General features: G+C 43.1%; 1 protein-coding gene across 3 annotated transcripts in view; it reads left to right on the top strand.

Moving 5' to 3' along the window:
- Positions 1-27,798, top strand: part of CDH13 (cadherin 13) — a 1,006,079-nt gene that overhangs the window by 621,283 nt on the left and 356,998 nt on the right. For all 3 annotated transcript variants that reach the window (XM_006762254.2, XM_015562993.1, XM_015562994.1), the window contains exon 6: positions 18,578-18,722. In XM_006762254.2, the coding sequence (XP_006762317.1) occupies positions 18,578-18,722 (145 nt within the window). The remainder of the gene's footprint in view (positions 1-18,577; positions 18,723-27,798) is intronic.

The raw sequence follows: 27,798 nt of genomic DNA, 5'->3' as shown, positions 1-27,798 counted from the left end.
GTCTGGGTGAGGGGCTGAGGGCTGTTTTCAGGCTGGCAGGTGACTGAAGATCCCAACCGCTCCTTTTTTTCTTTTTTTTTATTCTGGGCCAGCTTTAGCTCTGAGGTTCCAGCTCTTAGGCCTCCGCTCCTGAAAGCAGGTATCTGGTTTGTTTCGGTTCTAATTGACCCAGCGGCCAGACTCCTCCTCCCGCACGCCCTTCAGTATTGCCTCATTTATAAAGGCCGGAAAAGATGGGATCACTTTGGTGAGCTAGAATTTATATTAAGTTCCACTTTCCTTATTTTCTTTCATTTTAATATGCTAATTAGTAATATGTCTGTCAGAACAAAGTTGTATTCTATCAGTCATTGCCAAACAATGAATAAGCTCATGTGAAATAAATGTGTACACTCCAGACAGCTGTAACAGCTTCACTGAATTTGGTTTCTTCCTCTGAAATAGGCAAAATGTGCTTTTGTTGATGTAGAAGAGTTTTAATGCATCGCCTTTCAGCTGGGTTCACCGTTGGGGAATCCTCAAAAGACAGGTGTCACATCTTTCTTGTCTTTGATCTGTCTTCCAGGAAGAAAGGAGACTTCCTTGTAAACTCACAGCGCTGAGCTCATCCATTGTTCATTTGTTACATTTACTGAAAACCTACTCTATGAAAGGCAACTTCTGTGCTGTGGGAGCCAGACAGGCCACCTCCTTGTTCTCATGGGCTAACATTATAGTAAGGGTGGCAGGCATTAAAGAAACAGCTGCGTGGTCGGCCTATGATCACCAGAGCTATGGAAACCACAGGGGTAAGGATGGAGGGATGACTATTTTGATCAAGTATTTAAGGAATGACCTGAATGAGAGGAAGAAGCAAGCCATGGAAAGTCCTTTGAAAAGAGCATTGCCGGTGAGGGAACACAGTCTTCGAAGACTAGGAATGGAAATTAGCCGGTTTGAGGAACACCAAGGATATATGGTCAGACTGGAATTATTCTGGGTGTGTGACGGAAGTGTGGTCAAGGTCAAATCGAAGGTTTGCATGAAGGACTTATAAGCCACAGTGAGGACTTAGGACACAGCTGATGTGGGACGGTTGGGAAGCAGAAGATTATAAGATCCAATTTACGTTTTTAAGGCAACTTGGGAATCTGTGGGATAAATAGAGTGTGGGTGCAAGAGCAGGAGCAGAAAGCAATGAAGAGGTAGTCACATTAGCCTGGGAGAGAGATGATGGCTTAGCCAAGAGAGTAACCAACAAGTTGTGAGCGATGATCAGATTCAGGGCACACGAGGTGCAGATGGGCCAGATGTGGGTGAAGAAGATTGATGGGTTCCAGGCTGCTTCAACGTAGTAAGGACACCACCACTCACCTAGCAGCTAATGTCCATTCCTCTCTTACAAAGACAGGGTCTTAGTAGGAAATGCTTAAGGAGAAACGCATGAAAGATGACAGGGGCGACTCATGCATGCTGGCGTTGATGGAAGTCAGGTGGCTCATTATTGTGCTGCTCAGTACCTTTAGGGTCTTATGCACAATAAGTTTGCCAACCCCATGCCACGCTAGTCATGTTGTCCCAAGAAGGGACAACCTCTACTGGGTCTTAGCACCTGCTATTCAATGATAAAGAGGAGCCTTGAGCTTCCCCAGAGCAGGTTTCCCCAAAGTGCAGTGTCTAGGCCACTGCCTCAGAATTACTTGGGATGATTTAACAGAGATTCCTGAGCCCCGCTGAGAATGTGCTAAATAAATCCCGGGGCCAGGGCCCTGGAATCTGCATTCCTCAAATTTCAAGGCGATTTCCATGCAAATTAAAGTTTTTAAATCGTGATAGGAAAGCATATAACATAAAATTTCCACTTAACTATTTTAAGTGTACAGTTCAGCAGTGTTGATTCTGTTCCCATTGTTGTGAAACCTCTAAAGAGCTTTTCCATCCTGCAAACCTGAACCTCGTTGCCCATTAAATAGATGCTCCCTCTTCCCTCTCCCCTAAGGCCCCTGATAGTCACTGTTTTCCTCTCTGTTCCTATGAATTCGACGACTTTAGATACTTCATATAAGAGAAATCATACCACGTTTGTCCTTTGTGTGACTGGCTTACTTCTTTTAACATAATGTCTTCAAGGTTTACCATTTGTCGCAGGACCCCCTTCCTCTCTAAGGCTGTCCAGTGCACGTGCAGACCACACTTTCCTTATCCAGTCATCCGTCAGTGGACAGTTTGGTTGCTTCCACTTCTTGACAATGTGAATAGTGCTGCTATGGGCATCGGTATGCAAATATCTCTTCAAGACCCTGCTTTCAATTCTTTTGGATGTTTATCCAGCAGTGGGATGCAAATTAAAATTTTGAAAGCATTGTTCTCCAACAAAACAGGGAATTTTGGAAATGAAATGTTCCTGTATCTTGATTGAGGTGATGAATATAAGCACAGAATTAAATACACAGGTGCACACACGCACACACACACACACAGTACACATCAAACTGAGGAAGTCTGGAAAGACACAGGATGATATGGATGTCAGTGCCCTGCCCATGGTGCTGTAATACAAGTTTGGCAGAAACTGGAGAGAGTATATTGCAGCTCTGTGATTTCTCGCACCTGCATGTGAATAAAAAAAATATGTCAAAATAAATTTAATTTAAAAAGAAAGCATTTCACCAAAACCGGTTTGGCTCGGTGGATAGAGCGTTGGCCTGCGGACTCAAGGGTCCCGGGTTCGATTCCAGTCAAGGGTATGTACCTTAGTTGCCGGCACATCCCCAGTAGGAGAGATGCAGGAGGCAGCTGGTCGATGTTTCTCTCGGCACATCCCCAGTAGGAGGTGTGCAGGAGGCAGCTGGTCGATGTTTCTCTCTCATCGATGTTTCTAACTCTCTATCCCTCTCCCTTCCTCTCTGTAAAAACTCAATGAAAATATATCAAAAACAAAAAAGAAACAAAGGAAGCATTTCCCTCACAGCCCTTGAGGTTAGAGTGCGCCACTAAAGAGGGCACCCAATCTGGAGAGGGCACCTGCTGAAGGTGGACCTAGAGGGGCAAGGAGTCCTCGGCAATAATACAAAACCTTTAAGGATACCAGGAGCTACTGTTTATTCAGCACGTGTTCTATGCCGGGTGTTTTGCTAAAGGCTTTACAAGCATTATGTATTTTACCTCACAACAGCCCTGTGAACTATATCCCACACTCCCATTTTAAAGATGAAGAAATTGAGATTCTAAGAAGTAACTGAATAAGTTTAAAATCACGGAGCTGATAAGAGGAAAAATGGGCACTGGAAACCAAGTCTCCTTGAATCTGAAGTCCACACTTGGAACCTCAGCTCTTTCCTGGTTCTCAGAATTTATCAGTGAGCTTAAAAGTAAAGCTTAGGAGGCAAAGCAGACACTGATAGCAGTGTGGTTCAGACATGAAGCTGATGAGACCGAGTTCCATATTACAAAATTCTGTCAAGTGCATTGAGACTTTCACCCAAAACTCAGAGACCCGTGAAGACTAAAAAGCCAGCCCCTCTATATTCTGCTATCATTACTGTAATACTGGGGATCTCCTACATACTTAATGTTCGTTTCTTTCTCAGTAATCACCAATACTGAGTGATACTCAATGTCCTCAAGTTTAGCAGACTTCCACTGGTAATAATCTATAACCAATCTGTAGTCATTGTCTGAATAAGCTGCAAGTTTACTACAATAAATGTTATAAATTCCTTTTAAACTTTGAATTAACATATGCTCATTATAAAAAAGAATTAAAAAAGTGTAGAGAAGCAAAGTGAAAAACCATCTGCAGGAAAACCACTCTTAATATTTCAGGATAATCTTAATAGTGTCATATTTTTGTCTATTTGTCAAAAATTACATATATAATGTATACTATTTTGTAATCAGATATTGCACTTTGTATCATGAACACTACACTATTAATATATTTTCCATTCTTTAAACTGTTTCTGTAACATAGTATTCTACTTTATTTTATTTTACAACTCTAAAGTCATTTTGTTAAATATCATAGATTTATTTCCGCAATGTCCTGTTAGAACATTGTATTGTGTCTAAATTTTCCTATTTTTAAGCAATATTAAATGAGTATACTTGTTACTGAACACTCCCTGCCATGCCCACACACATAGCCCCTAAGCCCTAAGCTGAATTTCTACAAGTAAAACCATGTTTTCAAGGCTTATAATGGATATTGACAAATGGCATTTCAGAAAGATGTTTTAGTGTCATCAGTAATGTATGAGATTTTTTGTCCTCACGAATTTGCAAAATACCAACTAACAGGCTTTTCTAATTATCTTGGCAATTTTATAAGCAAAAAGCTACCTTACTTTAATTTTACATGTATATTGCATTTTTGTTTTCTTGTTTTGCTAATTGTTGTTTTTTAATTGATTTTTAATCAGCTCTTTTTATATTCAAGATAGTAAGCCTCTGCTTTATATAATGCAAATATTTTCTCAGTTTTCTGTTTATTTTAGTCATACAAAAACATGCCCTTAAATAGTTTACTCTCTCAATTTACATAATAAGTTATGCCTTTCACATTGGTTTAGAAAGGTCTTTCCTATTCTATTTCATAAATATTCAATGGCTTTTTCTCCTAATACTTTAATCCACCTGGAATTTATAGGTTATACTTTAAATTTTTATACCTCAACCTTAATTTTTGGAGAACATGTTTTATAAAACATACTTTAATACTTATTTAACAAAATGACTCTAGAGTTGTAAAATAAAAAAAAATATTTCATTTCATTCTATTCCTCTGAATTTCACTTTTGGAGGAAAAGGGCAAGTGAAAATAAAAATCCCAGATAATTTTCTCCTATGGCTTTGTTTTCACAGTATTATATTTCCCATCTTTGTACAAAAATCCTCTTATCCCTGGTACATATACTTAATGATTCTGGAATAATTCCAACATCCATTATTTATATAAATTCTACTTGAACCAATTAAAAATTTCAGCCTGAGCCCCCTCTTGGGGGTTGAGAATATTCACTAGGACATTACCCATTCTTCTTAAATAAAATTGTTTTTAATATATGCATAGATTTCTTCCACATAACTAAAGCTATTAATTAATTATTAATTAATCAAACATTAAATAGAAAAATGCCATCAAAGTCCAGTGTGGCCATGATCATGCATAAATAAGAAAAAATGTTTTCATTATGTTTGGGAGAAACAGACCTAAACATTTCAAACTGTCAAAGGAAATACTATAGCTCTAAGCAGAGCAAGCTTTTCAAAGAACAGTTGATAATGGCATCGAGATCTTTAATCAATAATCTAACAAGTATGAAGCGTTCATTGCCCCTTCAATCATTTTTAGAGAGAGCTATAAACACTGCATTCAGTCTGTCAAGGGGGAAATCCCACACAGAGCTGTGAAGGTGGGGAGTGTTACAGAAAGCTGAAAGAGCCTTTTCCCTGGGACTTCTCTAGGAGTTGTTCATAATGAGATTCAACTTTGATAAATGAGTAAAGCTAAGAAAAATAACTTGATATGCGGTGATTAATGTCAAAGAGAAACCTGGATTTCTGTAATAGAAAAGCAGTTTCAAAAGGGTAATGACTGACAAGTAGGAATTGAATCAAGGGTACTGCATCCACTTTTACAAAAGCCTAAATAAAGGTCTACTGGGAGTGAATGAAGGCCAAGGTCACCAACCCTCCCCTGATATAATAAACCTTTGTTTAGAATTTTCTGTGTGTTGGGAACTGTGCTGTACATGCTCATTTATGTTTTTATTACTTTAACAGCAACAACAACAGAAAAGCTTGGAGTGCTATTCCAAATGCCTTTCTTACATGTGCAAACTGAGACCTAGAAAGTGAAGTCGCCTAATAAGATAAAAACACTGTGTAGCCAGTTTGCCTAGGACAATCTTGGATTGTACCTATTGTTTCGGCTTAATTGTTAATAGTAGCTACTTACATTCTAAAATGTGTTCCAGTTTCAACAATAAATTGTGGCCACAGTATTAACTTCCTATTGCTGTGGCAATAAGTTACCTCAAATGTAGTGACTGAAAACAACACGCATTTGTTATCTTGCATTTCTAAAGGTTCAGAATCCAAGGTGGATCTCACTGGGCTAGAGTCAGTGTGCCAGCAGGTCTGCTGTACGGGAAGGTCCTTGTCATTTTCAGCTTCTAGTGACTGCCTGCACTCCTTGGCTCCTGGCTTCTTGCTCCAATGCCAAAGCCAGCCATGGCTGCTCCAGCCCCTTCTCATATCACATCACTGAGACCTTGTCCTCTCCCTTTCTGTCAAGGATCCTTGTGCTTACTTGTGGACCCATACAGATAATCCAGGTTACTCTCTCTATGTTAAGTTAGCAGATCAGCAACCTTAATTCCCATTTGCAACCTTAATTCCCCTTTGCCATATAATCTAACCTATCAAATTTTTGGAGATCTGCAAACAGCCCAAGTGCCCATCAGTAAAGTAGTGGATAAAAAAAGCTGTGATACATTTACACCATAGAATACTATGCAGTTGTTAAAAAGAAGGATCTCGTACCCTTTGAGGCAGCATGGAGGGACCTGGAGAGTATTATGCTAAACAAAATAAGTCAGTCAGAGAAAAATAAGTATCACATGATCTTATTCATATGTGGAATATAATGAACAAAATAAGCTGTTGAACAAAATAGATCCAGAGACATAGAAGCATGGAACAGAGTAACAAATCTCAGAGGGAAGGTGGACACAGACAAAAGGGATGTGGAGGCCTAGGGTGTGGGGCGGGGGCAGGCTATAAGGGATCAATGGGGGGAAAGGGGGACATACATAATACTTTCAACAGTAAAGATTTGACATAAATAAACAAACAAATAAACAAACGGATGAACAAAATAGATTCAGAAACATGAAAGCATGGAACAGACTGATGAATCTCAGAGGGAAGGGGGAAGTGGATGCAGGAAGAGATTAACAAAAGAATTTTTATGCATATATGCATAATCTATGGACACAGACAATAGTGCCGTGAAGGCTGGAGTGGGATGGAAGCCAGGTGGAGGGGGTACATGGGAGGGGGAGCAGGGCATCTGTAATACTTTCAACAATAAAGATAAATTTCTAAAAAAAATGTTGTGAAGACCATTACACTGTCAACCACAGCCACTCTATAGGGAGCAGAGCCATATTTTGAAGGCAGGCTTTCCAATTCAAAGTCTAGGGTAATTTCAGTGATCAGTGAGGGTGTCTTTGGTAGAAAAGCCTTGTTGGATTTTTGTAACCTGTTGGAAGGTGAGGAGAGTGTAAGAATTGCAAACAAAGAGTCAATAAAAAAATATATATGTTTGCTAAATGTATCACTAATACATGATACAATACTAATAAAAGGGCAATATGCTCATTAGACCAGATGTATTCCAGACACCCTTCCGGATGTCCTTTCGGACAAAGCCTGGTAGTGGGGGCTGAGGCAGAGGCAGTTAGGGGTGATCAGGCTGGCAAGGGAGAGCAGTTAGGGGTGATCAGGCAGGCAGGCAGGTGAGTGATTAGGAGCTAGCAGTCCCGGATTGCGAGAGGGATGTCCGACTGCCAGTTTAGCGGGATTGGGCCTAAACCAGCAGTTGGACATCCCCCAAGTGGTCCTGGATTGGAGAGAGTGCAGGCCAGGCTGAGATAGAAACATCAATGATGAGAGATAATCATCAACCGGCTACCTCCTGCACTCCCCCTACTGGGGATTGAGCCCACTACCCAGACATGTGCCCTTGACCAGAATCTAATGCAGGCCAACGCTCTATCCAGAGCCAGACTAGCCAGTGTTCAATGCTTTCTTTATTCAAGGCACAGAATAAAGTTAGATATAGAAGGAATACCTAGACAATAGGTATTCAAGTTGTTTATGATCCGATTGGGTCACAAGTAAATTCTCATCTACATGCAGAATGTATCCGTCTCTACCCAAGGAGTCTATAATAAATGAGCATGATACTATATTAATTAAACATGTGAGAACTCAGACACAGAAAGCAAAGGCAATTTCAGTTTCACATTAATCAAATAAGTTAGGATTAGTTATATTATTTTCTTTTTCATATCACAACAAACATTATATCCACAGTGTAAAGTACTGCTTTAAAAAAAATCTTCCAACCACTCTCAAACTTTGGAAATCGTCTGTTTTAAATAAACTCATAAGCGCATACTTACCCCAAAATCTCCGTGGGCTTTTTTATTTCCATGGTATCTTTGCAGACGTTTTTTAAATCTGTTAACATCTTTGAGAGTCTGGAGACATACCGGTACTTCCAAACTGCCTTCTGGGAAGATTGTATCAAGTTGAATTTACACTTGCATGGAACCTGGTGCTTACGTCCCCGCACTTCCACAATCGCTGGATCTCATCTTTTCTTTATCTTTGTCCTCTAGGAAAGCAGATGCAGGCATCTTATTTTTCATATGTATTTCAAGGTTTTGTGTGAGTCTCTCTGTCTGAACTTGCAGTCACGTTTAATTGGAGATGTCCAATGTTAGACTTATGTGTATCTCTAATTGCACACTCAACTTCCAGATATCGTTTTGTATTTCTAGCATAACTATTCTCTAGTGTAAGGATGACGTTTGGCATAAAAGGAATGAGACCCATTTTTGTTTGTGACTTTTAAACTGGTGTACTAGAAGTTCCTATAGTGGTATTTCAGATATGGTGCAAACCACAGCACCCACAGAGGACACCTTTTAGTGCCCCAGAATGGTAACTTGGAGGGAACACACTCATTTGGGTAGAAGACATCTGTGTCTAAAAGAGAAATTGGGTCACATTATGTTGTTGGAGTCCTAGCTCATGTATTATCTTTATTTTATGTGATCAAAAAACATGTGGCTGAAAAGCATGCGTGCACACACACAGTCAACCTGATCTGATGTTTGCTACTTATTTATAATCATAAATAATTCATTCGTGTGTGTGTGTGTGTGTGTGTGTGTGTGTGTGTGTGTTTTAGTTTATTTGAATATTTGGCCTGAAGCAGAACCATCAGAGTTCAAAAGGTCAGTGTTTTCTAAATTGTTTTACTTCAAAATGACTCATGAGTCTATAGATGGTGTGTGTCATGCTCTGTTTCCTACTCCATTGATCCAGGTTTGACTTCTGTTGCTTGGGTCATCTCGTATAACAAAAAGTATTGGCTTTTAAGAGCCAGCTCTTCCTCATTTTGGCCTTCACCCAAAAATCCTTGTAGCACATTTTGTTTTCCACCAGTTCATCCCTTTGGGTTAGATCACAGTATCAAATTTTGTCTGACTAAATTGTCTCTTTCATAAGCAGATGAGAGGATGAGCCAAATGAAGGGCAGGATGTTAATTGTTTGTTGTGATGCTGAAGGCCAATGCGCTTATACGTGCTTTGTCATTGGGTTCATTATGTTCCTAGTCTTTGAAAAAGGATTCTTGTCCACGATTGTGTACAGCCTGTCTCCATTGTTATGGTGCATTAATTGGTTGGAAGAGTCATTGGCTTGCATGCAGTGACTTGATAGTTCACACCTCAGTGTAGATGCCTCAAGATATGGAAGAAGAATAGAGGAGCCTCGGTGCTGGGATGCTGGGAAGGCTGGCTGGCCAAGGGGACCTACACTCAGGCTTCAGGGAAGCTATGCTGGAGCTTGGCTTCCTCTTTGGCTCCTGAGATCTTTCATCTGCCTGCTCCCTACTTCACAGTCAAGCCTCTCTCTCCTCCCACACACAAGACTCAGAGATCAGCACTAAGAACCTGGTGCCATTGACCATGGCTCCTGAAGTGTAGCCATTAGCTCACATTCATGTGGTGCCTTCATGTTTCCATTCTTGGATTGCATAATTTTCCTTTTTTCTTTTTTAAGAGAGAGAGAGTGGGAAGTGGAAGAGAGGAGAGACACAGAGAGAGAAACATTGATGTGAGACATGAGTGATTGCCTCCTGCACATGCCCCGACCGGGACTCTAGGATTAATCCTGCAACCGAGGTACATGCCCTTGACTGGACACGAAGCCATGACACTTTAGTCCACAGGGAACACTCTAACCACTGAGAAAACTGTCAAGGGCAAAGTACTTTTGCTTTAAATAGATTAGGAATGACTGGCATACACTGTTCCCTCCCTGACATATTCACCATGTTCATTTGAGAGCTAAATTTATAAGAACAACATCTTTTCTTTTCAGGAAGTCTGTAACATCTCCAAAGGGAACATAGTATAACCAGGCTGACACTGTAATACATCCAACCGGTCATTTGTGGCAGCATGTTCTATGATGCATAGTGGCTCATGGTGTGTTTTAATACGTATTTTCATGTGTATTAGGAAAATTTTATAATATGCTCCTCATTGCCTAAATTAAGAGCTATTTTTACCTCTGATGGGGGAACTGACACATAGCAATCAATGTAATGCCTCTTAAGTAAATAACAAGTTAGTAAAGAAAATAAAACAAAACTGACATGAAAATCTGTGAGAAAGTATTTCGCAAATAAGAGCATAACGGGGGAAAGCTTGAATTTTTGTGTCAGACCTGTTTGGGTCCAGCCAGATCACAAGCCAGCCTTGGACCATGGGCCGGGTACTTAAGTTCTCTGGATTCTGTGTAGTGGTATTTCTCCAAGTTGTTTTGAGCCCCATGTGGCAATACATCAAAAGCCCAGACATGTATCAGACACCAAATAAATATTGTTCCCTTCTTGTAAAAAGCAAGTAATCAATTTAATGTGCTTCGGTAACGTTTACCACCATGGCTTTCATTCGTGAACTGAGACTGCACAAGGTGTCAGCTGGCCTGTGGTTGGTGGGATGGGGCCTGTCAGCTCTCCCACGCCAGGGTTGGAGAGAAAGGACAGATGGCTGAAGCTGAGGCCAAAACTTGGTCTCCACTCTCTTAAAGAGGCATTACCTCTTCAGCAGAGGGCTCTGTGCAATGAATATTAACTCCAGTGCCTGTGATGTGCCAGGCATTGGGCATCAGTACTGGGGATTGGCTAATAGGCAGGAACAGTTACTGCGCCTCTAACTTCATGGGGCCAGATGGAGAGGCAAACAGTAATTGAATTGTCACACAAATAATAAGCTGAGATCTGAAGGATGAACAAGGATCACCAGGGGACAGCAGATAGGATGCTCATGCTTCTAGGAGTGTTGCAAGTGAGAATGCTTGTGTGGGGAAGGAGATGGAGGGACTGAAAACAAGGTTGGTGTGCCTGGATACCACGCAAGGAGGACCGCTTGTGACGTGGAAAGAGTTTGGAGCAGTGGCCCGGGGCCAAATTATAAAAAGACTTGTCAAAGTAAAGAATGTTGTATTTATCCTAAGAGTGATGAGAAATGATTGGGAGGTATCTATAAACAAATTTAAATTTGAAAAGATACCCTGGAAGCCTGTGTTAGTCTGTGTTCTCCAGAGAAACAGAACCTATAAGAGATATGTAAATATATCAAATGTAAATATCATTTTTTATCTCTTTACCAGAAGTATATATATATATATATGAAGAGATTTATTACAAGGAGTCGACTCCTGCCTGAGTTGTGGAGGCTGAGAAGCCCATGACCTGCCGTCTGAAAGTGGGACCCAGGAGAGCTAGAGGGGCAGCTGGTCTGAGCCCGGATGCCTCAGAAGCAGAGCGCCAAGGGCAGGAGACCTCGGGCCCAGGGCAGACAGAAGGAGCAGGCATCTCTTTCCTCCCCCATCGCTTCTACTCAGGCCCTCAGCAGGTTGACCTGACACTCAGAGGTGGATCTCTTTACCGAGTCACTGATTTAAATTCTAATCTCATGTGGAACAGGCACATGCAGAAATAATGTTGAGTCTGGGCACACTGTGGCCAGGCAAGTTGACACACCGAATTAACCATCGCAAACCCTTCCGGGAAGAGGCTGTGGTAGTCAAGAGCGGGTGCAGGGATCACCACTGGGTGCCTGTTGGAGTGGCCCAGTGAGAGGTCACAGAAGCTGATCTCAGGAGGCAGTGATGGAGATGGAGAAGACCGTGTAGTTGAGAGAGATTGGGGATGATAGACAGGCCTTGGTAGCCGAGTGGCTGGGGAGAGGGGAGAAGGCTTGGTGGAGAAAGAGGATGGCTTCTGCATCTCTGCTTTGGTCCCGGGAGAAGGACCACCTTCTGGAAAAAGTTTAGAGCAGAATGATAACCATGCAGGGGCACCTATAATACTTGCTAGTCGCTCAGACATCCGTGCCTCCAGTGATGCCATTTAAGAATACTTTGATGACATCATTTTAAATGTAAAATAGTTCTGTCCTCTCTAGGAAAGGCAGAAGCTGGCCCTTTGAAATCTGGGCAGTGAGAATTGGGTTAAACTTCAGAACCCACTTTATATCAGACACTTTTGCAAGCCCTTGACTTAGTCCACACTAGATCCTATGAGGTCTCTGTGGTTGGCTCTTACTCATAACACACAAACCAAGGTCAAAGAGGGGGTGCCTACTCAGAGCCTGGATCCGGGACATCAAGGAGACTATTTTCTCCTGAATCCAGGTCCAGGGCTCACTCCACAGCTCTTCAGAGCCCTGTACTCTACTCAGGTTTTCAGAATGTGCCTCTCTCCCCTAGCAGTGCTCCCCTCCTTCATGACCACCAGCGTCTCTCTCCCATGATGCCTCAGTTTTCTACAGCCTGGGCAGGAGACACTAACACCAGTCTCGCCAAGTGCTGGTGTAAACTAGATTCCCAACAAGTCCCCTAGATGACCCCTAGGTCCTCTAATGATAGAACCTAATTAGTTTTCCCCTCCAGGGCTATTGCATCTTAGTGGGGGAGAACAAGAATGCAGTGTGGGATCCAAAAATCACACCTCGGCTGAGGCAACTGGGTGCCGCCAACACTGGTGCTCCACCCCCTGTGAGGTTCCCGCCTCTAGGACCCCTCTCTCTTTTCTTTTGTTTTCTGCAACTTTTCACTTTGCAGTTAGTAGGCAATTCCCTTCTCCCTACTTTCTGTTTCACAACTTTACAGAAAGTGATCAGGCAAAATACACTTTAAGTGCTCCTTATGTACCATTGAAGATGAGAAGATTGGGAAAATTGATTTGTGTGTGTATGAGTTTTATATCCGTTTGTATGTTGTGTGTGTGGTGTACGTGTGTTTTTTATGTCTGTTTGTATGTTATGTCTGTGTGTGTTTATACATATGTGTGTCTGTTCAAAGGATCCACAGAAAACACCTGCTCTGCTTGGCCTGTGTGTCTGGGGTTGACACAAGTCCAAGTGTGCAGTGGATTCCTAGCAGGTGGTGCCACTCTGCCTTCTGTTTGGAAGTTATTTTCATGCATCTAAACCTGGGAATGCTCTTCCCAAGCGCTACAGGCCCTTGGGCTTTCATCTCTAACTCCTGTGTCACAGTTCAGCATCACACAAAGAATGGTGTGTACCTGGATTCCCTGCAGATGGGATAAAACACAGGGCTGCCTCGGGAGGTCCTAGCAGGGCCTGAGAGTCTGCATTTCTAAACCCCCAGGGATGCCAGGGATGCTGGGCCCAAGACTGCACTGTGAATAGTAAGGTCCTAGAACACACAGCACAGAGGTTGGTCGAATATATCACTTTTTCAGGCCTACTTGCCATGGAATAAGTTATTAGGCAATTACTTGTCCAAGTAACTTGGGCAACTGTTTCTAGATCTAATTTATTGAGCATCTTCTCTCTTTCTGGTTCCACAGTGGACCTCGTTATATGTCACCCCTCATTATTCCCAAGAAGATCAACCACTCACATTAAGAATAGCAGTCCAAGAAGATGGTGCAGAAATAGTCAGTGACAAGCGGGGTGATTTCCATTTCCTGTGAGCAGTTATTCCATTGCTTTCTGCCAATGGCTGCCTGTTTGTTTTTCTCACAGTAGGTTTCTACTAATTGGCATCTCACTTTAAACATCAAGAACAGGCATGAGAAAGCCTCCCTTAGAATGCATTCGGTTTATTTTATTTCTGGAGCCGCAAACACAGCCCCTAGAATAGAACTTGTGACTCAAAGGAAACAAACACTGTTCCAGTCTTTTTAGACTAAGGACTTGTGTGTTTTGGGAATTTCAATTAAGTAGAGGAAAGGAAGGTGAACACATCATTAAACATTTATCCTCTGATACTAGAGGTACCCTCTGAAAGTTAGGAGTCCCATTTCAGAAGATTTCACATTTGTTAACTGTGGATGTGACCTTCATAAGAGAATAGTTATTTAAATTCACTGGAATGTCAGATTTCTTTATAGTAAGTGATTGGGTAGATAAGGTCATGTTTACTAATAATTTCTTCATGACTGCTTAATTTTCATCCACACTCAATATATGCCCTTTGGAAAATGCATGGACTACTTAGTAAGGCACTAGCATTTCCTATTCTATATTTTATGCAGTCTACTATGGTTTTCTTTGTTAGAAATAAGCATATCATTTTCCCTCCCTCATCTCTGTTTATCCAGCAAAGAATGTTATAGCAGAACTGACTTTAGTCTACTCCATTGGAATTGAGTGGAGCCCCAGTTTGACTTCATCTTGTACCAAGACCATCCCTAATATAATGCTAAACTAGAAGCCATTACACCTGCTGTCTACAACTCTTTTCCATGCATTTTCACGCGGCCAGCTCCTTCTGTTTCGTTGTCTTTCAAGTCTCAGTCAAAATGTTCCTTCAGCAATAAGTAGATTCTGGGCAGGGCCTGAAAGTCTGTAGAAAGTCTTCCAAACTATTGTATCTAAAATAGGTACTTCCCCTGCCAGCACATACATATCCCCCCCCCGCCCCCCACTGATAACCCAGAGTGTATCTAGCAATATTGTTTTCCACTAAAAAAATTCAGGAGTCAAACTCTGGGTACTGAAATGACATAAACTGCTATCAGGTTGTCTACTTACATAATTCATCTTATGAGATTTGGTGCAACATTTTTCATTTATCCTAATCAATTATATCTCCTTAGTGTCTGTCTGTCTGTCTTCCCATTATGTTGAGATGGATAGAGCCTGCTCTTCCCAGTTCCAGTATATTTGCATATTTGGCAAATGTGAATTCTGTTCCTTTGTCCTACTTGTGCTTCTTATATGACCCGAGTCTTGCAGAAAGTGCAAGTGTAGGAGGAGGTCATCAAGAGGATGTGACCGCCTGTTGCCCCACAAGCTGGACCCATGCAGTCAGGCTCCTCACCCCTCTCCTGTCCTTGGAATGTATGTTCTGCCCACCATCCCCACAGTGTGAGCTTTATAAAGGACACAGCCTTGAGACAGTAAGGTGCTGTTGAGTCCATCTGGATGGCATATGTGACTGAACCCACATAAACTTTCAAGATCCTGGTGGGTGGACACAGAGATCTGCTTGTCTTGTGGTCTCCAAGACAAGTCTCATATATAGGTTCCCTTACTTATTAAACTGCTACCTACCATCTGGAGTGGTGCACCTCTTTCTTAGATCTCTCCACACCCTTCATGTACGGGGGCCAGTTTGTGAACAAACAGAAAACTTAAGATTCAGATCCAACATATGTGTTGTCTTTAGACATAGGTTTTTGGTTAAGTTAAAGTCAACTCTGGCTATTTTGGTAGGACAAAAGGCCAGACCTTCATTATTGATGAATTCTCCCCAAGGCTTTGTTTTAATTTTCTTTCTTTAGCAGTATTCTCATAGTAGATTTTAAAAGCAGCATCCTATCTAATAAAAGGCTAATATGCAAATAGACTGAGCAGCGGAACAACGAAACAACTGGTCACTATAATGTGCACTGACCACTAGGGAACATGTGCAAAACATAGCGGGCGTTGGCAGCAGGTGGCAGAGCACAGAACATGGCGGGCATCGGCCATGGTGGGAGGGTGGAGCAGGTAAGTGGGGGTATCAGACCAAGGTGGGCTGCCAGTCACTGTCATCAGGGCAAGCCTCTGGTGGTTACTGAAAATTCTTTGCTCCCACGCGCCGTGGTCTCCCCTGGTGCTCACACCTGCTGCTGGAGCTGCTGCTCACACCCACTGCTGGTGCCCGGCCCCGGGCCCGGTCGCTCGGCGCTGTTAGCAGGTGTAAGCAGCAGCTGCCAGCCCCAACCACCCCTCAGAGCTTCTCCACCTCCTCCTGCTCCTGAGGGGCACTCGGGGCTGGAAGCCACCACTCACACGCGCTGCCAGTGATGGCCCCACTCACACCTGCTGAGGACACCAGCCCCAATTGCTCCGTGCTGTCAGCTGGTGCGAGCAGGGCTGCCGCTGTCAGCATGTGGGAGTGGCAGTGGTGGGAGCTGGGCTGCCAGCAGACTGGGGACCAGATGCTGCCATGGGAGGGGCTGGGCGGGGGGTGGAGGATGGGCCAAGACCTGCCCCTGTGCCCACTGCAGCCTCATGGCCCACGGTTCCTTTCAAGGCACACAAATTCATGCACTGGGCCCCTAGTAAAAGTATAAGAATGAACTCTATTTAAGATTTTCTATTCATGCAGATGTTAAAGGCTCTGCCCCTTTAATTAAAGTATATGTGCGTTATTTTGTTTGCTGCAGAAATCAAAGCGTGGGTGTGTGTTTTAATTTGCTAGTGAAAAGATTGTTAAAGTAAAAAAAATGAAAACTATATGTCTCTACCCAAGCATACCTGGTTTTACTTTTGCTTACTAAGTTCAAATTTTGTCCATATGTATATGTTACACATGCTATTTAGCGTATTTTCACACAATATTCTTAGTAGATCAACAAGGTTTAGTAATCATTTTCTCTAATGGCTGTATTCTAGCATGTTGTTTCATAAACATTCATTCAACTAGTCCCCTTTCACTGGACATTTAGTGGATGCCAGTGTTATTTCATTACTAGGAATGACACTACAGTGAATATTTTCATATACATAGCGCAACCTAACTCAAATGGAACCAGGAGTGGTATACAAATGGAACAAAACGTATGCATTTTCAAAGCTTTTTGTTGGATTTCCCCATGCTGCTTTCCAAAAGAATGATACCAATTACAGCACCATTACGTGGGGTACTGTGCTGGTTTGTAACAAAGGTGTTTCTATCTTATTTTCCTAATGTGGGCTAGGTTTTTTTCCTTAATTGACGAGAGAGAGAGAAAGAGAGAGAGAGAGAAAGAGAGAGAGACCCATCAGTTGCCTCCTGTAGGTGCCCTGACCAGGGATCAAACCCACAACCTTTTGGTGTACTGGACAATACTCCAACCAACTGAGCCACACCAGCCAGGGTTGGGCTAGTTTTTACATTGGTGTTGATAACAATAACAGTAGCAACAATAGCAGGAGCTAATTGAATATTTCTTTTTTAAATTTATTGAATGGTGGGGGGAGAGAGAGAGAGAGAGAGAGAGAGAGAGAGAGAATAATTTGTTGTTCCACTCATTTATGCATTCATTGCTTACTTCTTGTATGTGCCCTGACTAGGGATCAAACCCACAACCTTGGTATATTGGGACGGCACTCCAGCCAACTGAGCTACCTGGCCAGAGCCTTATAATATTCTTGAGATATTTTATGTGACAGGCATTAAGTGACTTAGAAACATTATGTATGTTAAAAATGTAATCTCTGGAGCCTGATTTCATGGGGTCCAATCTAGACTCCACTGTACAATCTCTGTTTGCTTTTGTTCCCTCCTCACAAAAGGGTCCTAGGATTACTGTGAGGATCAAGGGAGTTAATATGGTAGAGAGCCTGGGTAAGCCCTGGATAATATTGATTATTATTCCTAATAATGAGTGTTTTTAATGTTATGCTGGGATTCCAGCTGCAGAGGCCTCTTCCTGAGGAGTCCCACTGTAGAGACCCTTTCCCGACTGAAATGCTCAACCCCCTTCAATGCAGGGACCACCACTGATATCCACGGAGAAGTGCTGCCGTCCCTGCTGAGTTCAATCCGGGCTGAAGTAGGCTCAGAAAATAAGAGCATAAGGTTACTGTGATTCACTGGAAATGTCATGACATAATTTCCTGTTTCCAAGACAACAAAGCTAATGTTTTTTATGCTATTATTTTCTTCATCCTTGAGATCTGAAGGTAATTCTGTATTGGAAGTGTTTTGTGGAATTATGACATTCCCCCATAGATTATAAGGGCCTGGTGGGCAGGAATCCTGAGGTCTCATTCAGGACCCAGCCAATGGCTTCCTTGCACCAGGAAGGCTCTCTATACATACTTACTGCCCTGAATTTCTCCCAAACATTACTATAAACACTTTCAGTTATTTTCTAATGTACTCTGTTCATAACTGCTTAGTCAATTATTTTTATTAGCATAACATTCCATTTAAGCATAACGATGTTGGAAAAACAGAAACAATGTAAGCACATTTTCTCAGCTATGGCTGATTACGAGTGTTTTCTTTGTTTTTTCTTTTTTCTTCTTCTTTTTTTTTGGACTTCCTTTGCAGATTTGATAAATTAATTGTAAATTTCCCAAGGGGGACCTCCCATGAATTGATCTTTGTCTTTTATTCTCTAATGTTTAGTTTCTATTCTAGTCCCACTGTCTATCCATTGAGACCACAACATTGCTGAGGGCTCATACAATTGCTGATATAACCAACCTTCTCCAGAGAACCTGGTTTCAATTTCCATAATGAATTAATCCCTCTTTCTCCATCTCTTTGCTCCAATAGCTATTTGTGGAGACCATTGATGTTAACGGCAGAACTCTTGAGGGGCCAGTCCCTCTGGAAGTCATTGTGATTGATCAGAACGACAATAGACCAAGCTTTCGAGAGGGCCCCTATGTTGGCCATGTCATGGAAGGATCGCCTACAGGTATGTTAAGTTGGTTTATCATTAGCATAATGGCTTGGGAAGTGGCATACTCTGATCTTTGGGGACTAGAGACGCTATGTATTGCCACTCCAACTTGTTGTTGGTATGCATCATCATTGACATATTATTTCCCTGGGTAAAAGCAAGAGCTGGAAAGATGCAACTCAGAACATGACTGGGGTGTTGCAAACTATGGAAATATCTCCCCTTGTCCCTAAAGGTGATCCTTCAAGGGTGACCGACATCTAGGTCTTTAACGCATGGCTACCGTGGGACACAATGTAAATATCTAGCTCACCCTTGTGAGGCCTCCGGCTGGACTTTGTGAAGCAGTGGGGCTGTGAAGGACATTAAAGTCCCCACTGCAGGCTCCTCAGTTATTTCTTTTCATAGCTGCATTTTAATCAGAACCATTTTGGAAAAATGGGTAGGCCTTTTTTCTCCCCTTTCCTTAGATGTGCGTGGAGAAACCTTTGTCCTCAGTCAAAGGGCCAAAGGCAAGACATTTTATTTTCCTCCCTGGAAATACTTGTACCTACTGTTATGAAAATGACTCAGAGTTATTACAGAGCTCCTTTTATCTTTTCCCCACATTTAACCTTTCTGTCAGGGAAGGTTTTACAATTAGAGCTCCCTTTCTGGCCCAGTAGATACTAATTAAAGCATTCTGTGACCAGCAGCAGAAATTAGTCCTAAGAATAATGCTTGAGAAACTGGAGAGCAAAGAAGAAACATCCCTAGTGTAAGGCTGTACTTTGATTTTAAGCTTTAAAATGCATTTAAGTGAAAAAGTGCCATATTAAGACTATCACTGAGGCTGTGTCCAGATTATGGCAAAACAAGTAAGTAAAAGAGTCACTCCGTGGCCAGATGGGAGATAGCTGAACATTGCTATCCATCAGAACATTGGATAGCTTGTTCGACTGGTTACCTGCCCTCCCACCCTCCGCCTGAATTGATGGGATGTATCAATAACGTGTAGTTGTATGAGGTGCGAGAAGTGTTGTCATGGTAACCTGCCTAGACTAGCAGGTGAATAACTGTAAGGAAGGTGCCTAAAACCTCCCTTCAACTTCAAGGAGCTGGATCTCTATGCACTTCATCAGATGCCCAGGGGCAGGAGTGACCCTCTCTCTTCTGGAATTTGAATGCATTCTGTAAAAAGGAGAGGGAATTCCCTGTGTGTGCTGGAGGGCATTTGGGGGTGAGGGTGGCGACAGAGGGGTGAAAACAGCACCGGAAAATCAGCGAGTAGCGGGTGGAGGTGGGTCAGATCATTTCGGGCGGAACTTCCTGTGGCACCTCAGGAGGCTGCTCTGATGGAGAGATGGCTTTTGGTGAGAGAGACCCTGGAATTTGAGTTTGATGTTTACAGAAATCTTAAACAAGCTGGTGTTCAGAACAAGTTAGGAGAACCAATGAGGAAAGCTGTTAAAGAGACTGGAGATGGAGCAGAGCAGAAAAATGATTCTCCTTTTCCATCTGTGGTACCCGGGCATTGTATATGAGTGACTGGAATTCAAGATGGGCTGGAAAAGTGTTCTAAATGTAAATGACAATGGTGATATTTCAGGCAGCTGTGAGCAGGTGCATATCTCTGTATATTATATGTATATACGATTAGACAATGTTCAATTTCCCTCCCACTGTGCCCTTCCTTAAAGTTTCAGAGAGAATTTCAAATTTTAATGTTTTTATACACACATCATATTTTCAAAGAAAATTGAATCCTTTATGTATATTGAATTTCTTAAAGCACAAAGCAATTTGGTTAGGGTGGACGCATCTCCAGCAAAACATAAACCATCTCAAACTTCAATTTATAATTGGAAATGTCCTATAAAATACAGAAAGCCTTGGAGATCAGTATGGAGGAGCTTCTACCAGCTATGTGGTATTTGGCCTGATTTATTGTTGTCTTTTCAGTGCCCTCTGGGTTCGACTGTAAAGCAGGCATTGGAATGGCATCAAAGTTTGGGTTAAGAATGTGGAAATGTGGAAAACTTTTAGAGGAGAAATCACTTAGATCACTCAGTGCCTGTGGGAGAGCTCAGGCAAGGAGGCCCCGAAGCTTCTATGGGGACAGTAGGAATCTGGGGAGGGTGACGGTGACCCTCTCTTAAGCCCCCTCCCAACCTTAACCATTTATAAGTTATAACAACAAACACAGACCAGCTATAGAAATGATCGCCTCTCCCAGTTTCATAATCTCTCACTCATGTGCGGCTCTCAGGATCCTATGTGTTGTGGACATTATTTTGGATCTACTTTACGGAAGAGAATGCTGACCCTGGAAAGAGTTCAGTGACTTTGCCCAGTTGACACCATAACAGATGGGAGGCAGTGTTCAGGGCTCAACTGTATCTCCCACCTTCACATCATGTGCTCTTTCAACTGTCCCCAAGTCTTCGCAGTGAAAATAGCCGCTAAACTATGATGAGCTTACTGTATTCTGAGACCTTTATATACACTGTATCACTGCCTCCATTATACCAGGTCCTACCCTGAGAGGTGGTAACTCTCCCATCATACAAATAAGAAAACAGAATCTCAAAGAGGTCCAGGAACTTTCCCCAAATCACAAGCTGGGAGGTGAGCTAGAATCCGTTTTCATGTCTCTGGCTTCAAGACACAGGCCCTTTCCCATGTACCATGTTGGAGCCGGCCACATTCCCTCACATTCTTTAGGACGGACTCTTTGCAGGCCCAGCTGAGGGAAAGTATTTGCGGGGTTCTAATCCGATGAACTGATTTAGCTTCTGACAGAAAGTGACCAGCTCTCTGACCAAATATTCAAGCTCACTGACTGGCGTTTAATCTATGTGAGCTATCACTCTGTCTCTGGGGATAAACAGCATTCCCCACCGGGGTCCTCATCCTCATTCACATCACTCTCTTCTGCCTCCACATAACCAGTGGCGCAACCTTCACCGCCTCCCAGAGAATCACGCTTAGAGGGCCCCAGGGTTGTTATTAGGCTCTGCCGTCACCATCTTAAAATTGTTAATAACTGCTGAACAAGGAGTCCTGCATTTTCATTTTGCACTGAGCCCCACAAATGATGTGGCTAGTCCGGTGCCAAGCATTGTGGCCTAGAGTTGGGTTTAATGCTCTACTCGCCTCTTTAACAAGGTGAGCCCTTGGGAAGGTTACTGAACCTTCTAGAAGCCTCAATTGCCTTGCCTATAGATGGAGTGGGTGTATAATCGTGCCACCCTAGAGAATGATATGCAAGGAGTAATTGGGGCAATGTGCTTCACTCAGTGCCTAGGACATAATAAATGTTCAGGAAATGCCAATGTATTGTTAATACTGCAATTATTATTCTGGCAGCAAACCCACTAGGGAAGGGAAGGCAAAGGGACATATAGTTTGTGTGAAGGAACATTCATCTCCCAACAAGCCAAGTATCATTTTCATGTTCCCGTGTACCCGGACGCCATCTGCCCAATCCATCACGTGAGAAGGTCACCTATATTTATCTGTTTGTGCAGACAGGAGACCATTTCCAGCCCTCAGCACTAAACTCCAGGGTAGTGTTCTGGGAAATCATTACCAGATGAAGGGAGAGTAACAGACAGTAATGGTCTTTGAACTTTGCACATTATGAGCTGTTCCTTTGGTTGAGTCACAGGCATTGATGGATGGGACCTAAGCCCAGGCCCTGGCTGCTCCCTGGGACCAGCCGGGGCTCCGTGTGAACCTAGTGTTTTCTGAATGCCGGAAGCATGCCAAGACGGTGGACGTCAGGGATAGAGGGATGGGCAACTTGAAGTTCCTGGAGGGCACACATGCCAGGGCCCCACAGTGCTGGCTGGCACCCACTTCCCAGTGTTTTGCCACTTGCAGTCACTCTGGCAAGGGCTAACCATGAGGAAAGTGCGCAGGGCTTCCTCCGGAAGCAGACCCTGGTGTGAGGGTCGAGGCGTGTGGTTTGCCTGAGGTGGAGGATACCCGGTGAGGGGAGCTACAAGAAAGGGGAGCCGGCCACTTTAAGATGCCAGTGAGCCAGCTACCATAGTGGGCAGTTGTGAGCTTGATCCCTGGATGGACAGGGGGCTCTAGGAAACGACATAAAACACACACAGCAGCCTTATCCCAGCCCAGGGCCAGGGATCTGGGATATCCATCCTCACGCCCATCAGAGCTGTCCCCGGAGGGACTTAGCCCCTGGTCACTTTCATCCAGCTGTGGGCATGGGAAAATGGTGCCAGCAGCTCCAGGGCAGCCTCCCAACAAGGCACAGGAGCTGGCTGTTGGGCAGGCCTCAGCTGTGCTCTTCCCTCCATGCTTGCAGCAACCCTGGATGTCAGCTGGGACAGCTGGGAGCATGGCACCCAACACCTGGATAGGTGGGGTGGCTTTGAGGGATCTCAGGGAAAGGAGGTAGTGGGAGGAATATGTTAGTCCCCACGCTGCATGGCTGAGAAAGAGGAATTTCTCTTTAAATATGGGTCAGGGCCTAGAGGTGCATGTCCTGACTCATAAGAGATCCCCTTTGCTGAGATGCCGACACTTCTTGAGGCTGCTGAACTGGACCAGAGATGAGCAGCTAAAGCCTCATCCTCTAACTCCCTCCCGAGAGCACAAGGACTCTTGCCTGGTCTTGCTTCCTCTCATGCTCCCTCTATTCCCCCATCCAAAATGCTATTGAGCATCTATTCTGTGCCAGCACTACTCTCAGCTCCGAGGGTGCAGCTGTGTACCTGCCAGATGCTGCCCATTCCCTCTGGCATGCAGAGCCCAGTAGGGAGACTGCAACCAATAAGTAAGCATTGCAATGTGGTGGGTGCAACCAGGCACCCAGGCAGGACAGGGTGCTGTGAGGAGAGTGGGGGAGGGGGTGTTGACTTTTCCCGCCTTGGGTCCACCTGAGTCTCCATTCTTCAAGACTCAGTTGCTTTGATTTTTAAAGAGGTCCTACCTGGCTAGACATGAGGAAGAACAGCTGACCAAGCGGCCTCTGGGACAAATGGCTGTCCTGAGAGCTCACCTGTGCTTGGCAGTGGCTATTTTCCAAAATGGCTTGGTCTCCATACAAAGGGATCGTCGTGATATTTGATGCTTAACATTTGAAACCTCGCTCAGTATAGATGATCTGTGTGTTGGTATAACCTGAAGTAAAGTCCCTTTTCTGGCCACCTGTTTACTTGTTGCAGTAACGGCCATGTAGCTTTTCAGTCCACCAGCTGTCTAGTTTTCTTTTCCTTCATTGTAGTTTTGGACTTTCACTTTGTAGTTTCTCCCATTCTCAAGTATCCTGGCTAATCCCAGGGGCTTTTGGAATATTGGACATGTGTCTATTTTGGGTTTCTGTTTGGTTGGTTGGTTGGTTCACTGGTTGTTTTCTTAAGCAGATATATTTATTTTAAAAACGAAGCAGTTCAGCTTTTTGCCAGCTTCGTTTAAAGGAAAAAGTGCAATCACCTTCAAGTCTTACTATCCAGAGAAATCCATCACTGGCATCGTGGTGAGCAGAGCTCCAGGGCTCCCTCTGTGTGCTACATACAGAGACGCACGTGCACAATTTTACAGAAATGGAACTCGACTTTCTTTCCTGTCACTCACTTTCTTCACTCTGCGGGGTCCAATGGACATTCTGTAAATCAGGAAATCATATCAAGCCACACCCTTGTTTTAAACAGCTAGTGCCTGGATCTACCTTCATCTAATTAGCCTATTGATTTTAGTTGTTCTCACTCTTCTGTACTTATAATCAATTCTACACGGGAAGATACATCTCTTCTGAATGTGTGACAATTTCTTTAGCATAAGTACAAACAAGTGGGGTTGATGGGATACGGACATGTTTGTTACATTTTGATGCATTTGAGGGGGATGCTTCTAATCATTGGATTATATTTTCTCCTGGCTAAGCTTGTACATGAAGATACAATAGTCCTTCATTTTACATCTCAACCTACTGGTGAACTTTTTTTTTATATTCAGTATCTCCAAGTTTTTGTGGTCATTTCACTAACTGTATCTGTGAGCTGTAAACTGCCTTGCTCTAAAATCCCCCCTGCATTTTGTGGTCAAGAAAGAGGACAGAAGTTGTTGACCCTGCGTTGGGGTCTTAGCTAAGGGGCTTTGCCAGGAACATGAGGCAGTACCATTCGGAGCGGATTAGGCAGCACTTGACTATGCTACAAATCACTCCAGTGTAGTTAAAATAAAATCCATGAAAGTGCTGTGTAATCCAACCAAAGTCACCTTCCCAAAGGGAACATTTCAGAAATAAAGTATATCAAAAGTGCTGAGTTATCTGAACTTTGCTCAAGAAACTGAATCTCCACTAAGTTGCTCCTAACCAAGTCTGGGGACCCAAGGTAATGTGTTAGGAGCTGCAAACAGAGCCAGTCAAGACCTTGTCATAGCCAGTAGGTGTTTCCCTCCTTTATGTCCTAGCCCCTCTCCGATGCATACCATTGCATACATTACTATTCCCATTGCTGCTGATTCACTAGAGTAGGGGTCCTCAAACTTTTTAAACAGGGGGCCAGTTCACTGTCCCTCAGACAGTTGGAGGGCTGGACTATAGTTTAAAAAAAAAACTATGAACAAATTCCTATGCACACTGGGATTCCTATAAGATAGGATAAGATTCCTATCTTATTTTGAAGTAAAAAAAACAAAACGGGAACAAATACAATATTTGTATTTGCATGTGACCCGCGGGCCATAGTTTGAGGTCCCCTGCACTAGAGCCTTCAAGATACCGTAGGGCTTAGTGAGACAGGAGGATGCCTGGGCCCCTTTATTCTGTTTAAAGAATACCCAACCAGTAAAACTGTCTCCTCTTTAATGTGGGTAACTTTGAAACAGTTCTTCTCATTTTTATTCAGAGCCCTCTCTCCACCTAAATTCATACATGAGTTTATGGAGTTGGAGATCAATTCAAGAGACAGATACCGCATTGTTTCTTGAATCATTTTTCTCTCTAATCATGAAGTGTTTGTTCCTGGCCAGCCTGTGTGTCTATTTCCCTCTGCCTGACATCCATTTTCATACTCATTCATGCCAGATCTCCACGTTCCAGGCACTGTGGGTAACCTGGTGGACTGGAAATATATGGCTGCTGTGCTCATAAAGATTACTCCCTCTTAAAATTAAATGCTTGTCCCTAACCAGTTTGGCTCAGTGGATAGAGCATCGGCCTGCGGACTCAAGGGTCCCAGGTTCGATTCCAATCAAGGGCATGTACCTTGGTTGTGGGCACATCCCCAGTGGGGAGTGTGCAGGAGGCAGCTGATCGATGTTTCTCTCTCATTGATGTTTCTAACTCTCTATCCCTCTCCCTTCCTCTCTGTAAAAAATCAATAAGATATATCTTAAAAAAATAAAAATTAAATGCTTGGTGGCCCTTCCCCACTAATTTATCGGAAGTATTTTAGACTCAAGCTGAAAGTCATTCTTCCATCACTTCACATTTGGGAGAGAGAAGGATTTGTATCCTCAAATATTTTAAATTAAATTAATTAACCAACTTAATTAAAATACTTTAAAGTGGAGGGAAGGTAAAGAAGCATTGGTAGCTTCAGAAACTTAGTGATCATCCTACAATCTTTTGAAAGAATAAATTTGATGAGAGTTTCCAACCAAAGTGGAAATCAGGTGACAGTTGAGCAGCTGCAAAACGAAAATGAAACAATGAAATGAATAAACAGGAGCATTTAAGTCCTTTGGGTAAAATAGAACAAGGTGATGTAATAGAATGACAATGCGGTCAAGGAAGACTTCTCTAAGGAGATGACCTTTAAGCTAAGACCAGTGAGAATGAGAGCCCACAATGTAAAGGTACTGAGGGAGGATGATGCAGGCAGAGGGATTAAGAAATGCAAAGGTCTGAGGCAGGAAAGGCAGATGGAGGGACCGAGAAGAGGCCAGAGGGAGGAGGGAAGGTCAACAAGAAGACAGCTGGGTGAGTTCAAGGAGACAGGCAAGTGCAAGATCATTTTGAACAGAAGTCAGCAAACTACCAGCCACGGGCCAAGTCTGTCCCCACTGTTTGTTGTGTTCTTAAAATAAAGTTTTACTGGACACAGCCATGCCCTTATAAGCATTGCCCATTATTGCTTATTTAAGCACTAGAGGCTTGATGCACGAAATTCATGCGAGAGTAGGCTTTCCTTCCCCTGGCTATTGGCACCGGCTTCCCTCCAGCACCGGGGACCCAGGCTTCCCTCATAGCCCCAGCTTTGTCTGGAAGGACCTCTAGTCTAATTAGCATATTACACTTTTATTATTTAAGCATGGGCTATGGCTGTTTTCCTACAATGTTAGAGTTGGGACATAGACTGTATATTTCACAAAGCCAAAATATATACTACCTGTATATCTATAAATTTAAATATTTAAAGTATTTTTAAATACATAAGCATTCTTTACCCGACCCTCTGAAGAAGTAGGCAGATCCTGTAGTAGAGCTCCATAAGTTTTCATTTTACTTTAAAATTAGTAGGAAGCCCTGGGCTGGTTTTAACAGTAAAATCAGATTTTACCATGCTCCTACTTAGGGAGCTTAGGTTACTTCCCCAAGATCACGCAGCTGGTAGGTGACAAAACTGGAATTCAGATTCAGACTAACTCTTGGGCCCTTTCATTTCCTCTCCATCTCTGATGCCCTCTGTCCTTCAGCCACTTCACCCATGAAAATGTTAAAATGAACCCAAATCTGCCACCTAAGTCTAGACAGCATTTCCTTATATGCAGTGTGTGTATGTGTATGTACATTGTGTGGGGGTGTAAGTATACATATGTGTATGGATAGATGAAGGAGAGAGAGGGCAGGAGGGAGGGAGAAAAATACCAGCAGCTGTCGTTAGTCATTTTACCCTAGCCTAGCTGGTCGGGTACCTCCATGTGGCCCATAGTTACTGTCAGTGGCCTTCTCAAATAGAGCCAGATTCTCCTCCTAGGCATGTAGGCTGTCAGTCAGGACAGTCTTCACATGTCAGTCAGAAAAGCTTTATAACAAACAGCTGATAAACCAGCTTTCACTGCAGCATCACCATACTATACATGCCGTCCCTTCTGAGGGAGCGTCCAGAGCAGCTGCCCCCACTTGTCTCCACAG

Source organism: Myotis davidii, unplaced genomic scaffold (genome assembly GCF_000327345.1).
Source record: "Myotis davidii unplaced genomic scaffold, ASM32734v1 scaffold77, whole genome shotgun sequence".
In the NCBI taxonomy this organism is placed as follows: domain Eukaryota; kingdom Metazoa; phylum Chordata; class Mammalia; order Chiroptera; family Vespertilionidae; genus Myotis; species Myotis davidii.
Note: the sequence above shows the minus strand (reverse complement) of the source record. Positions and strands in the feature narration are given on the sequence as shown.